We start from the raw sequence: 13,519 nt of genomic DNA on the forward strand, positions 1-13,519 counted from the left end.
TAGTCCTTTTTCCTCCTGCCCTTGCTGTCCTCCTCTGATGCCTTTGAGATTGTGTGCTAGATTCCCATATCAAGCTTCAGCTGCTACATCATGCCACCTCTGGAAGTTCCCAAAATGACTTGCCTTGGCAGATGACTCTGCTCTTTAATTAGCCATAAAGCTACTGCTTCCCCTTATTTAATATCAGGAAGTTTTCACGTGTTTCATCCCCTTCCCCTTCTTGGCCATAGGGCCTTCCTACTATTCTTTTCCCAGTTTGTACTTTTGTTTGGTGCTTTTCCCTTTGAGTGTTATCATAATCCCATCTGGGGAATTTTGCCAAGGTGTCTGAACTCTATCTCCATATGTGGTATCACAGTTCTTTCTTAAACCCTCCTTTTTTGGTATAAGTGCACATACTGTGTATGAACTATTCCAAGACTCAGCATCCTTAAGAGTCCAGATGAGTGTGGTTTGCAAATCTACCATAATTTAGAGAAGTCTTTATACTCAGCTGTCTTAGCCATGTTGATAAGTACTCAGTGAGAGCTATAATCATATAGCCCAACATGATACAGAGACCCTGTTTTTCATATGAGGATGATTGCAGATCCTTTCCCTCACAGCAGACCTACTCTCCTTGTTTGGATTTGCGTGACTAATATACACAAATTAATTTGCATCCCCTGATCATATACAAACAGGTTAATGAGTGGGCAGTAGCCAAGAAACATGGCTTAGGGCAAGAGAAAGTCAAGTAGAGGATTAAAGAAAATCTTGATAAATAATCTGCTAGCTGGTAAATAATAGGTGGTTCTGGCATCAGTTTGGTTAGGTTGTATTGGCAGTGTATACACTGGTATGTTTTCAAGACCATGGCCATCTACTCAATTCCGTATGACTGATCACATTATGTTCTGAATTTACTGCTGCCCTTTACCCACTGCATATAATCCGAGCTGTCCCTCCTTCCAGTGAACACAAAGAACACCTGATTCTGGAGTTTCTGGCTCAGTTCTGACTCCATCAGGGCACTGGCATCTTCAATTAGCCCTGCTGGGGAAAGCATTAGAGAACAATGATGCACCAAGCTGTGAGGCACTGTGAACCCAACAAGATTTCAGAGAAAAAATAAGTGGGAACTATACCCATACAAAAATGCCAAAGGGAGGTGGGTCACACTTTAGCCTTGGAGCTTCAAATAAAGGATAGGGAGGGCATCCCAAGTAGGCTAGCGCATCATCACAAATATAATTTCTGGAAGTGGTAATGAGCATGTAATGGTGGATGAACATGATTGCTAAGAGCAGAGATTGAGTTTGGGTAGAAGTAAGAAAGAACATATTTGTAGGGTGAAAACAAAAGAGATGAGGGAAATGAAGAAAGCAATGAAGCAAAAAACAAAAACAAAAACAAAATGTGTGGTTGAATGTGATATCAACAAAAGAAGACAGAAACTGACTTTGGGGGGAATTTAACTTTTGACTGTTTTCCAGACTCAGTGGAATATATTCAGCTTCAACACATGACTTCTCCTAACATCTTCTATGTAGCTCTTTCAGATTAAAAAACTGGCTAACTAAGTAATATCTGATACCTTTATAAGCTCTATTTTATTCATCACTGGGAGAATGAACCTTGTTATGAGTCACATACATTGCATTAAGGTAGGGGAGGAGAACACTGAACTGGTTCACAGGGCATGAGAGCTCCAGAGCCAAGTGTTCTGTCCCCAAGATTGCTTTGTTTTGTGTGTGTGTGTGTCTTTTTAATAGGAACATGGTAAGGACATCTCAGGTCGTGTTGGAGGAGTGTTTTGTGCTCTGTAAGAGACTAGGAAATTGTTCACAGACTTTTTACATTATCCTCATGCTTTTTATAGGATAAGAAATTTTAACTCTCTTCTCTCTACTGCATCTTCATGTAAAATCAGCTCAAATGCGTTGTTGATCAAATTAAAAATTCTGTTTCAGGATCTTCTCCTTAGGACATTTGTGTGTTTGGTAAGAACTGCCATTCTTAGCCTCCTCTGACTCAAATGAAATATTCCAAATTTAAATCCATCCATCCACCATTCTTCCTTTTTTGTATTTTTCATGATTTCTCAGAACTCAGCTCTTTCTAGGCTATAATTGAGTATTCCTAAAATAATCTGATAATTTGTGGGTAATTTGTCTAGAAATTAAAAGAAGCTGAGGAGGAGGATGTAAATCTAGGTGGAAATTGTGTGGGAGACTTCTGACTCCTTCTAGGTACTTTTAAGGTGATACTGATTCATTAAACTGAATTTTAGTTCTTTTCCAAACTCAGTACTTTCTTCTTCCTGGTTATAATTTCATTTAGGATCTGTCTTTCTTCATTTTCTCTCTCTTCTTCTCCTCCTCCACTTCCTCCCTCTTTCCCTTCAAGGAGTGATTAAAGAGAAGAGACCACATAAGGTTACTAGGCAAGAGTCGGGCTCTGTGCTCACAGCTCAGAGCCTGGAGCCTGCTTTGGATTCTGTGTCTCCCTTTCTCTCTGCCTCTCTCCCACTCAACGCTGTATCTCCCTCTCTCTCAAAAATAAATAAACATTTAAAAAAAGAGAGCTTGGATGATAATCGAGATGTGAGAGGTAAGAACGGAAAATGGAGTAGCCTGGTTTGGGCCCAGTCATCTGAGACAGATATGTGTCTCTGAGGTAAGAAAGCCTTGGGGTGGACTCCTCATGCCAGCCACTGGGCAGCCCTTTCGGCAGCTTGGCTGCTGCCTGGGGTTGGCCAGGGCGGGGAAGGGGAGGAGACAGGTGGGGGCATTCAATAATTCTAGGTACAGGATGTTTGCTAGACAGATGTTTGAGCAGCCTGAAGTGCTTACTGGAACAAAGGCAAGGATAAATAAATAATTGAGCCTATCCTGGTGTTGGTCCCTATACATTTAAATATTCTGCAACTTGCTTTAAATGGAATCCAAACACTGAGCATGATTTACACAGTAACGTTGTTACCCTTGGCCCAGCCTTGAGAACTGATTTTGAGCAGAAAGCTCAAAAGCCTGAAAACAAGCTCAGAGTGAACTAAAACTTCCTTTACCCTGAAAAACAAATAAATTCTGGATCTTCTTTGGACTCTTGGAAAAAAAGGCAGAGTGGAAAGAGAAGCTATTTGGTAGAGTCATTTCACTGAGCTTTCTCCTGAGGTAGAACAGAACCTTCAGGAATTGAATTGCATGATAGACCTGCAATTCAAGAGGATTGTTGGCAGTGAAATTGCTTATCGGTAGAATATATGGAATGATGGTTCTTTAGTTCGGAGGAGGGGAGTAAAGTGTTGTTGGATCTGCCATCGTATTAGCCCAAAATGTTTTCACCATCCCTTCGCTTCCGTACAAAACCTGTCCACTTGGTGTCCCTATGGGTCACCATTAAGTCTCTTTCTTACTGTTTTTCACAATGTATCATCATCACTCATTTTTCTATAATGCTGCTGTATTCTGCCTTCATCACGAGTTTGTCCACTCTCTCTTCATACTCTGAGGGAATTTCCAGACCAGTGAGTGGCAAAGAACCAGGAGTTTAGTAAGTAGGTGACCCAGTGGGTATCAGCACCAAACAGAGTAAACAGGAAGAATCTGAAACCATGGATTCTTCCAACTTGGGAAGTCAGATTGAAGCCAGCTTGCCTCCACCTACTCCAGGAGGTTGGTTGATATCTTGAGTATTAGTCTAATTGTTCATTGATCTGACGTTGCTTTGCAAGACACTACATATCAAACTCTAAAGGCCATTCTATAGGTCACCACTTTCCAGGTTAAATATTGTTTATTAAAGTTTTCATTGTGTTATTGAATCTGTCATTTGTTCAAGGACATATGAAATAGCCAAGGGTTTTTGTAAATGTGTTGCAGCAAACTGGTCCTAATGGCCCCTCTGCTCCTCTGCTCCATCAACTCAGCCAGATTCAGTGAGTAATACAGAATTTGTGGATTCTATACATACAGGATATGTAGGATTCTTGAGATAGCCTGGTAGCAGAATTGATGAGATCATTTATGTTCTTCGAACCGTCCGAATATTGACTCAGCCCATTCACCTCATTCCTAATATGTATTTTAGGGTTGGGAGAGAGAAAGAGGAACCCACAGCATGATTTGTCCTAATCTTGAACTGTGTAGCAATGGCTCTGATTCAAAGTATTCCTGGCTTCAGATATTTGGAAAGAATTCTTGCTCTTCCTGAAGTGGAATTCCTTATTCTTCTTGGAATAAGGAGAAGATTGGAGATGGATAGGTATAATCGATCTGCCCTCTATTCAGTATTATAGTTTGAACACTTTTCTAAATTATACCATAGTCATTGGTGCACGGATAGACACATAGACCAAAGGAACAGAATAAAGAATCCAGAAGTAGTCCACACATATACAATGAATGAATTTATCATTACGATTCACTAAGAAAAGGATGGCCCTTTCTTTTTTTTTTTTTTAACATTTATTTATTTTTGAGACAGAGAGAGACAGAGCATGAGCAGGGGAGGGGCAGAGAGAGAGGGAGACACAGAATCCGAAACAGGCTCCAGGCTCTGAGCTGTCAGCCCAGAGCCCGACGCGGGGCTCAAACTCACGGACCGCGAGATCACAACCTGAGCCGAAGTCGGACGCCCAACCGACTGAGCCAGCCAGGCGCCCCAAGATGGGCTTTTCAAGAAATAATGCCAAAGCAGTTGATGTCCTTGCAGGGTAAGGGGGTGTGAACTTTGACCTCTATGTTATAACATCCACAAAAAATAATTCAGGATAGACCACAGACCTAAATGTGAAAGGTAAAACCATAAAGCTTGTAGAAGAAAATGGGAAAACAGGAGAGATCTTTGTGACTTTGGGCTGGGAAAAAATTTCTTTTTAACATGGCACATAAAGTACTAATCATAAAAGAAAATGTAATAAATTGGACTATATGAAAACTAAGAGTATCTTAGTTTTAAAATTATGCCATAGGAAGACTTCAGAGCATGTCTTCAAGGTCTGTGACAGAAAATCAGGCTGGAATTCTTCCACGGGCATTCCAGAGTGTGCCCCCCCTGACAAAGACGGAGGACCCTGCTACTCATTGTGACTCTAAGGAGATGGATGCAAGTTAAGATAAGTGGTTTGTTGCAAGGCTGAGGCTCTGAGACCTCACAATAAAAAACGTCTTCTGTTCCTTGTGTGGTTTTAATACATGAGAGGCAGCTTTGTTCCCAAGCCCCTCCACAATGCTGAACACTGGAGTATTTTTTCAGAACAATCTCTTGGGATCCCCTGAGCTTTGAGGTCATCCTGACAAGTCTGTGTGTGGGAAGGAGGACAGAGCCACATGGAAGTCCTCAGAGAGGTGAGCGAAAGTAGTTCACATTCCAGCCAGATCCGGTTCTCTGGTCTCCAAGCCCCTGGAGGAAGCCTGAGATGGGGTCAGGCCCAGCCCAGCCCTTTGCGGGGTCCCGTGTTGGTTCAGTCAGACTAGGAAGCATTGGAGACAGAGCCAGAAACATACATAAACACACACTGCCATGCTCCCCACATCCATATTTGCAACAGAAAAGCCAAGACCCCAGGCCACGATAGATGCTTCCTCTTCAGACCTAAGATTTAGAGGAGAGGAAGCACAAAATATATTTAGAGCTTTCAAAACTTTGATTGTTTTGCACATTCTTACAAAGGGGAAAAAATAAAAATACCCCAAGGGATTAGAAAAAAATCAGCATCTAATACTTGAGATGAGTGGGAAAAATCTTCTGTGCTGGAGTCATTTCCTTTCTGTTTCAAGAAATTATTAGCGTGCTGGAAATAGCCTGTTGCAAAAGGGGAGACTCCGTGTCCTTTGAATGCTGATTATGCCAGAAAATTTTCCAGGCCTAGAGGGGAAGTTGTCCCTTTCCCAGGACACTGATGCAAGATGACCCTATAGTTAGACATTTTATTTGGCTGGAGGACCCAAGGAAGTGGAGAACTGAAATTCAGAGGGGACGATTAACTCATTCATTCAAGAACCGGCAGTGAGCATTGAGGACAGGCCGGCTTTGGTTCTTGAGAAGTGTGCTGTCATACCTGGGAGGGGGCCGAGGTGGCAGGGAGGGCAGGCTCCCAGCTCTGCCTCTCTGTTCTGTGGACTGACCCTAATCTCTCTGAAGGTCCCTGTGCCCACAGCCTGGCATTCTTAATTAGCAGAAGTGAAATATTAATTAAGTACAACCCACTAAGAAGCAGGTGTGCGAGCCTCTTCTACAGTAGATGCTGGGGAGCTGCCCCCCACTCCCCAAGGAGCAGTAAGCGAGCCCAGCTCTCTCTGTTGGTTTCAAAAGTGTTGCATTTCAGAGCTGGACCAGCAGGTGGGGTTACTTGCATCAGGTCCAGGTGATGTGTAAAGGATTGGAGTCCTGAGACTTTCCTGTGGCATCTTACTTAGGTATTGCTTGGCTGATTGGAGCAGGTATCAGCACTTCTTCCATAAAGGCCCAGATTGTCAATGTTTTAGGCCATACAACCCTGGCCACAATTGCCAGACTCTAGGCATGACTGTGTTCCAATAAATCTTAATTTATAGACACTGACATGTGAAGCTCTTTTAATTTTCACAAATTTTTCCCCCCACCAACCATTTAAAAACACAAAGACCTCTTAGGACCTGTGCAAAATCAAGTGGCAAGCCAGGCTTGGCCCATGGGCCATAGTTTTTGCTGGCCCAAGGATGTCTTTAGGAACAAAAAGGATGTATACCATTGTTGGTGGTCCTGTGTAATTACCGGAGGGGATAGATCTGATACAGAAGCCCTAGAGATGTGTTTCAGAATTGGCGGAGGTGGGGAAGGGGAGATATCACTTAGGCTCTCCCTGTGTGGTCGGTCTCATACCTGTTGAGGCTTTTAGGCAGTGCCTTGACAGGTCCCCCCACTTGCCAATGCCCCCTTGCCCAGGAGCTAGACACTTAGAACTCTGGGAAAGAGCTATCTCCTTGGGTGTCCTGGTCACACACAAGAGACCTGTCACTGCTGCTGTTTTATCCACTGCAACCCCCAACTGAGAAGAAAGACCTTTCTACCTTCTCCCTGGATACCCAGGCCGCTTCTGTTCAGAAGTACCTTTGCAGTCTCCAGGGCACACAGCATTCTACATTTTTGTCTTAGATGAAAGTCATCCATTCCTGCCTGATCACTTTGATTTGTCAATCTTAGACCCTAAGCTTCTTAAAACAGGGACTGCCATCTTTTCTGGGTGCTCAGCACCTTTTCAAATATCTTCTTAGATTTTTATCTTTCATTACCTAAGGAGTGGTTGGGTATTGCCCTCTCCACCAAAAAAATATAGAAATTCTGATAAACAAAAAGGAAAAACATTAAACATTTTGGAACTGAACTTCATTATTTTGGAATATCCCAGATAATGCAAAACAACTGGTAAATTTATTTTTTTTATCTTTTAGTATAAAGTGTTTATTTTTTTTAAATATACAAAATCTATTGTCAAATTGGTTTCCATACAACACCCAGTGCTCATCCCAAAAGATGCCCTCTTCAATGCCCATCACCTACCCTCCCCACCCTCCCACCCCCCATCAACCCTCAGTTCTCAGTTTTTAAGAGTCTCTTATGCTTTGGCTCTCTCCCACTCTAACCTCTTTTTTTTTTTCCTTCCCCTCCCCCACGGGTTTCTGTTAAGTTTCTCAGGATCCACATAAGAGTGAAACCATATGGTATCTGTCTTTCTCTGTATGGCTTATTTCACTTAGCATCACACTCTCCAGTTCCATCCACGTTGCTACAAAGGGCCATTTTCATTCTTTCTCATTGGCACGTAGTACTCCATTGTGTATATAAACCACAATTTCTTTATCCATTCATCAACAACTGGTAAATTTAAACCATTAAACATGATTTGAGGGAGTAGAAAATTTTGTAAATAATAAATTTACAATCATTCATCCTAATGATTTTTGTTATTTAGATGTATGCATTTCCAGAGCAGAGCTTAAAATCATGCTGGTCGCAGGGGGAAACCAGTCTGATCTTTGAAATTTGTCTAGATAATGCACAGAAGGGACAGCCTCATAAACATAATCAAGGACTTACTGGCTAGCATGCTGACTGATGTTAAAGACTGTTTAAAAAGACGGGTTTCGCTTTGTGTCCTCTCTTGTAGGTCCTTCCATTGTGACACCTCCCAAGGACATCTGGAATATCACTGGCGCCCAGGTGTACTTGAGCTGTGAGGTCATCGGAATCCCAACCCCTGTCCTCATCTGGAACAAGGTCAGTGACACAGATTTCAGGAAGACATCCTCGACTGACAGTCTCCCCTCTCACTGTGCAATGATGGCAGTAATCTAAAACCTTTGGCCTCTTCTATTCCCTGCAGCTCCTCAAATGTGGTGAAGCCTTGTGGCCGTCTTGCAGACACCTCGCCTGGCTCTGTTGAACAATTTTACTGACCTCAAAAATAGTCTCTGCTTTTGTGATCATTGACTGAGAAGGGAGCCTTAGGAACTAGAAGACTATAATGCTGAACACACTAACCCACCCTCTGAGTGTGTGCATGTGTGAGTGTGAGCATGAGTGTGTGTGTTCCCATCGGAGACAGTATAGCATAGTGAGTAAGGATGTGAGTCTCTTAACCAGGTTGTTGGAGTTCTAAGCCTGGGCTTTCTTAGCCTGAGCAGTATTAACATTTTGAACCAGATGATTCTTTGTTGTGGGGACTGCCCTGTGCATCATCCCTGACCCCCTATCTACCAAATGCCAATAGCACCCTCCCCGAAGTTGTGGGAAATGTCTCCTGGGGGAAAAATCGCCTAGAATGAGAATGAGTGCTTTAAACCTCAGTTTCCTCCTGTCTGGTGAAGGCAGCATATAATTTCTGTAAAGGTTGCATAGAGTAATGCAGGTAAAATTACTTGGCTTGTTATCAGATACATAGCTAGAATTCAGTTGATGGTAGCTACTGTTCCTGGAAATATATCTCTTCAAGTGGCATTATCTTGTGTAACTGTCTTCACATTTGAAGGACAGCATATTCTCAGCAAGTCTGTAGAAGGCAAAAGAAAATACTCATTTGCCAGATCAAATAATACTTCACAGTTATACTGTACATTATTTTTCGTTATGTCCCTTTTTGTGCATTTTGCCTCGGTTAAGCCTCACGACAGCACTATGGAGTAAATATCATCAAACTTGTGCCAACAAAAAGGAAATCTAGTTTAAGTAAAAAGGTATAACCAGATACTCCTTTTTGGCTGGTTTACTTCACCAGCAAGCTCTAAGGTGGTCTCTCTTGATTATTTTGTTTGCTGGTATCTGACCAGAGAATCAACTTCTAGAATTCCAGGCGGATTGTGGCTCCTGTGGTCAGAACTCTTTATGTTGCAAGTTGTAGAAACTCACTTCAAACTACTTTGGGCAAGAAAAAGGGAGGGTGAGGAGTGGTGATTCCAGCCTCTGGGACAGCTAGATCCAGGTACGCAAGTGGTCAGGACTCTTCGCTCTCAGTGTATTGGTCTCATTTTTTTTCTTTTACCTCAAGAAGCTTCCTCCACACCTTAGGCCGCATTGTCACTGGCAGCTCCAAGCTCATGTTATTATCACAGCTTGAAGACTCCAGACGAAAGAAAGGGCTCCTCCTCTCCCTGCTGCATTGTAAATCCCATTGAAGGACTCAGGTCGGGTCACCTGCTGCCCTCTGGCTCCCCCAGGTGGCCAGAGGGGTGCATCACCCCCCCTCCCCCCAACAAGGGAACCATCCCGTTGGGAGGGAAGGGTGATTCCAAAAAGTGCGTGGGAGTGGGGGTGGGCAGAGACACCACCAGCTACATTACAACTAACTTTTACAGCTGAAACTTCTGTTGAAGAGAATAATAAAATTATACCTCCATAAATTTCTTTTTGGAAGGGGAGCAAGGAGCAAGCAGTGAAGAGCAAAAATGCAGCCAGTGAATGTGCGCCTCCTGACAAAGCTGCTGCTGCTCCTCGTTGCTTATTTGGAGGCTTTGTTCAGAGGGTGGAGAAGCGGAGGAACAACTTTTCCAAAGAGTATCCATAAAAAGCTCTGTTGCAGTTCTCTAGGGATTATACAACAAGAAGCCAGGGTGACCCGAGTGTCTGGAGTCTATGTCCTTATTGACAAATCTTGGCAGAGAATGATTTCCTCAGTCCTTGCTCTGCCCCACCCCAACTAACATACATACATACCAGGGGAATAAATCTGCCTTGGAATCTTTTCCTTTAAGCTTTTGGGATAATATGGAGCAGAGCCCACGGGCTTCCCTGAGGATTTGTGGCTGGAGGTGGGGGGCAGAGGAGACTTGCCAGAAACGAGCAAAAACCCAGCTGCCAGGCTCTGCTGAATTTTCTGTACCTTCTTAATGTAATTTGCCACATGCATGACCTAAAGCAATGTTTTTTTAGGCCGTGACCCATCAGTGAGTGTTCAGTTCAATGTTAGGGATCACAACCGGCAGATTCTTTTTTAACTTTTTTCTCTCAGCGTGGTTGCTTGCTTGCTTGCTCTCTTTCTTTTTTCTTTTCTTTTCTTTTCTTTTCTTTTCTTTTCTTTTCTTAATGTGTATTTATTTTTTTGGAGAGAGAGAGAGCACAAGAAAGGGATGGGCAGAGAGAGAGGAAGACACAGAATCTGAAGCAGGCTCCAGACTCTGAGATGTCAGCACAGAGCCCAATACACGGCTCGAACTCACGAACTGTGAGATCATGACCTGAGCCAAAGTCAGACACTCGGCCAAGACACCCAGGTGCCCCAGATTCTTTAAAAATAAAAAGAAGAACAGAAAATATCTTAAGGCACATCGATCACATTTAGTAGGGGTATCATTTCATACAACTTTTCTTTTGTATATTCCAGATCCCAACGCAGAATATACTTCTATGGGCCATGTCACCGACCCAAAAAATTAAATAGGCCGTTTTTTCCCCACTCTCCCTGTAACCAGACTGTTAAGAATACAAGCAAAAAAGGTCACGTTCAAATTCAATTTAAGCATAGAAGTGATTTTTTATTATAAACGAATATTAGAATCTCAGTTGTTAAGCTGAAGTTCAAAGAAGGTAGCATGTCTTTCTTGCTCAAGAATTCTCAGCAAGAGCAGAGCTGACAGAACAAGCCTGCTGCTCTCCAGACACTCAAGTAGTACCTCTTGTGGCTGCCACAGCCCAGTGAACAGTCTGTACTTTTCTGCCCTGTAGTTATCATATGATATTAACAAGCCCCATACTTTTTCACAAACCTCCAGCCTACAAACATTCCAGGAGCAATATTTTGAAATGGGGAAATGAACTGAAATAGCCATATTTCAGGCTGAAATAGCCTTAACCCAGGTAAGTCAGAGAGATGGTGCTTACAGAGAAGATAAATCATCTAGAATTCCTTCCAAACACTGGGAGTTTCTGAGACTGAGGCTCTCTATTCATTTCTTTTCCTGCCTTGAGATTTCTCCAGATTTGGGCTTGCAAAACCTAGAATATTTTTTTTTAATTAAAAATAGTAAGGGGGCGCCTAGGTGGCTCAGTCAGTTAATTGACTTCGGCTCAGGTCATGCATGGTCTCACAGTTCATTCTCTGCTGTCAGTGTGGAGCTCGCTTTGGATCCTCTGTCTCCCTCTCTTTGCCTCTCCTCTGCCTCGCACATGTTCTCTCTCTCTCTCTCAATAATAAACATTAAAAAAAATTTTTTAAATAATAAGTGATAATGGTAATAAGGAGAAGCTCTCCAAAGATGTAAAAAGAGAGTTCAAAATCTCCCTTTCTCCTTCCACTCCCTAAAATAACCAGTGTGAACTGCCCTGGTTTTATCTTTCTATACTCTCACTTGTGCCCATACATACACCCACATATCCTCAGTATATGGAATGAGGTAGGAATATAGTGAGCATATTACTCTGAAATTTGCTTTTCTCAATAAATACTTTGTGGGCATCCCTCTAGGTCTGCTTCTCAGCAACTACAAGATATTCCAAGTATGGATCTCCGTAATTACTAAATCATTCCCGTATTGTTTCTGTGGTTTCCAATTTTTGACCACGTTAAATAATTCAACTTTAAACATGAGTCTATATATATCCTATATGTAAGTCCTTCCCCCCGCCCCAATAGGATAGAGTCCCCCCAAAAGATACATGCCTAAGTATGTCAAAAGATTTAATGCTAGTGTTAATAGACAATGTCAGATTACTTTCTAAATAGATTGTAGTAGTTCACACTCCCCCAGTAGGGATGGGTGCCATTTTCCTGCATCCTTACCAGCACTGAATATTGCCCTACTTTTTTTTATTATTATTTTCTATTTTAGAGAGAAAGAGTGCAAGAGGGGGAGAGGGGGAGAGAATCCCAAGCAGGCTCCATGCTTGGTACGCAGCCCAACATGGGGCTCAATCCCACGACCGTGGGACATGATCTGAGCTGAAATCAAGAGTTGGACGCTCACCCAACCGAGCCACCCGGGCACCCACTTTTTAATTTTTGTTAATGATGGGTAAAAGAATTCCTTTCCTTATTGCTTTGATTTCCTTGACTACATTGAGAATATTTTTTTTTTCCACACTGTAGTTTTTTGGGCTTTGTTTTTTGTTTTGAGAGAGAGTGCAAGCTGGGGAAAGGGAGAGAGAGAGAGAGAGAGAGAGAGAGAGAATCCCAAACAGGCTCCATGCTCAGTGTGGAGCTGGACACTCCCTGGGATCATGACCTGAGCCAAAATCAAGAATTGGACACTGAACCAACTGAACCACCCAGATGTCCCTTTCACATTGTAGTATTTAAATATTTTTGTGGTTCTACAACTTTTTTAAATATTTGTTTTATTTTCATTACCGTATAGTTAACAGTGTTCTATTAGTTTCAGGTGCACAATATAGTGATTCAGCAATTCCACACATCACCCAGTGTTCCTCACAAATGCACTCCTTAATCCCCATCACCTATTTCAACCATCTCCTCCTCCACCTCCCCTCTGGTAACTGTTCCCTGTAGTTAAGAGTCTGTTTGTTAATTTGTCTTTTTTTCCCCCTTTGGTTTCTTAAATTCCACATATGAGTGAAACTGTATGGTGTTTGTCTTTCTCTGACTTATTTCACTTAGCATTATACTCTTTAGCTTTGTTGTTGCAAATGGCAAGATTGCATTCTTTGTATGGCTGAATAATAATACTCCATTGTGTATATATACCCCATCATCTTTAACCATTTAATAATGGACACTTGGGCTGCTTCTATAATTTGGCTGTTGCACATATTGCTGCTGTAAACATAAAGGTGCGTGTATCCTTTTGAATTAGCATTCTGTATTTTTTGGGTTAATAATCAGTGCAATTACTGGATCATAGGGTAGTTCTATTTTTAACTTTTTGAGGAATTTCCATACTGTTTTCCATAGTGGCTGCACCAGTTTGTGTTCCCACCAACAGTGCATGTGTATTCCTTTTTCTCCACATCCTCATCAACACTTATTGTTTCTTGCTGTTTTGATTTTAGCCATTCTGACAGGTGTAAAATGGTATCATTGTGGTTTTGATTTGCATTTCCCTTATGA

At 42.2% G+C, this 13,519-nt stretch overlaps 1 protein-coding gene across 1 annotated transcript in view; it reads left to right on the forward strand.

Annotated features, from left to right (window-relative positions):
• Positions 1-13,519, forward strand: part of IGFBP7 (insulin like growth factor binding protein 7) — a 73,676-nt gene that overhangs the window by 54,730 nt on the left and 5,427 nt on the right. The window contains exon 2 of the mRNA XM_047854911.1: positions 8,132-8,241. Within this exon, the coding sequence (XP_047710867.1) occupies positions 8,132-8,241 (110 nt within the window). The remainder of the gene's footprint in view (positions 1-8,131; positions 8,242-13,519) is intronic.

This window comes from Prionailurus viverrinus, chromosome B1, assembly GCF_022837055.1.
Source record: "Prionailurus viverrinus isolate Anna chromosome B1, UM_Priviv_1.0, whole genome shotgun sequence".
In the NCBI taxonomy this organism is placed as follows: Eukaryota; Metazoa; Chordata; class Mammalia; order Carnivora; family Felidae; genus Prionailurus; species Prionailurus viverrinus.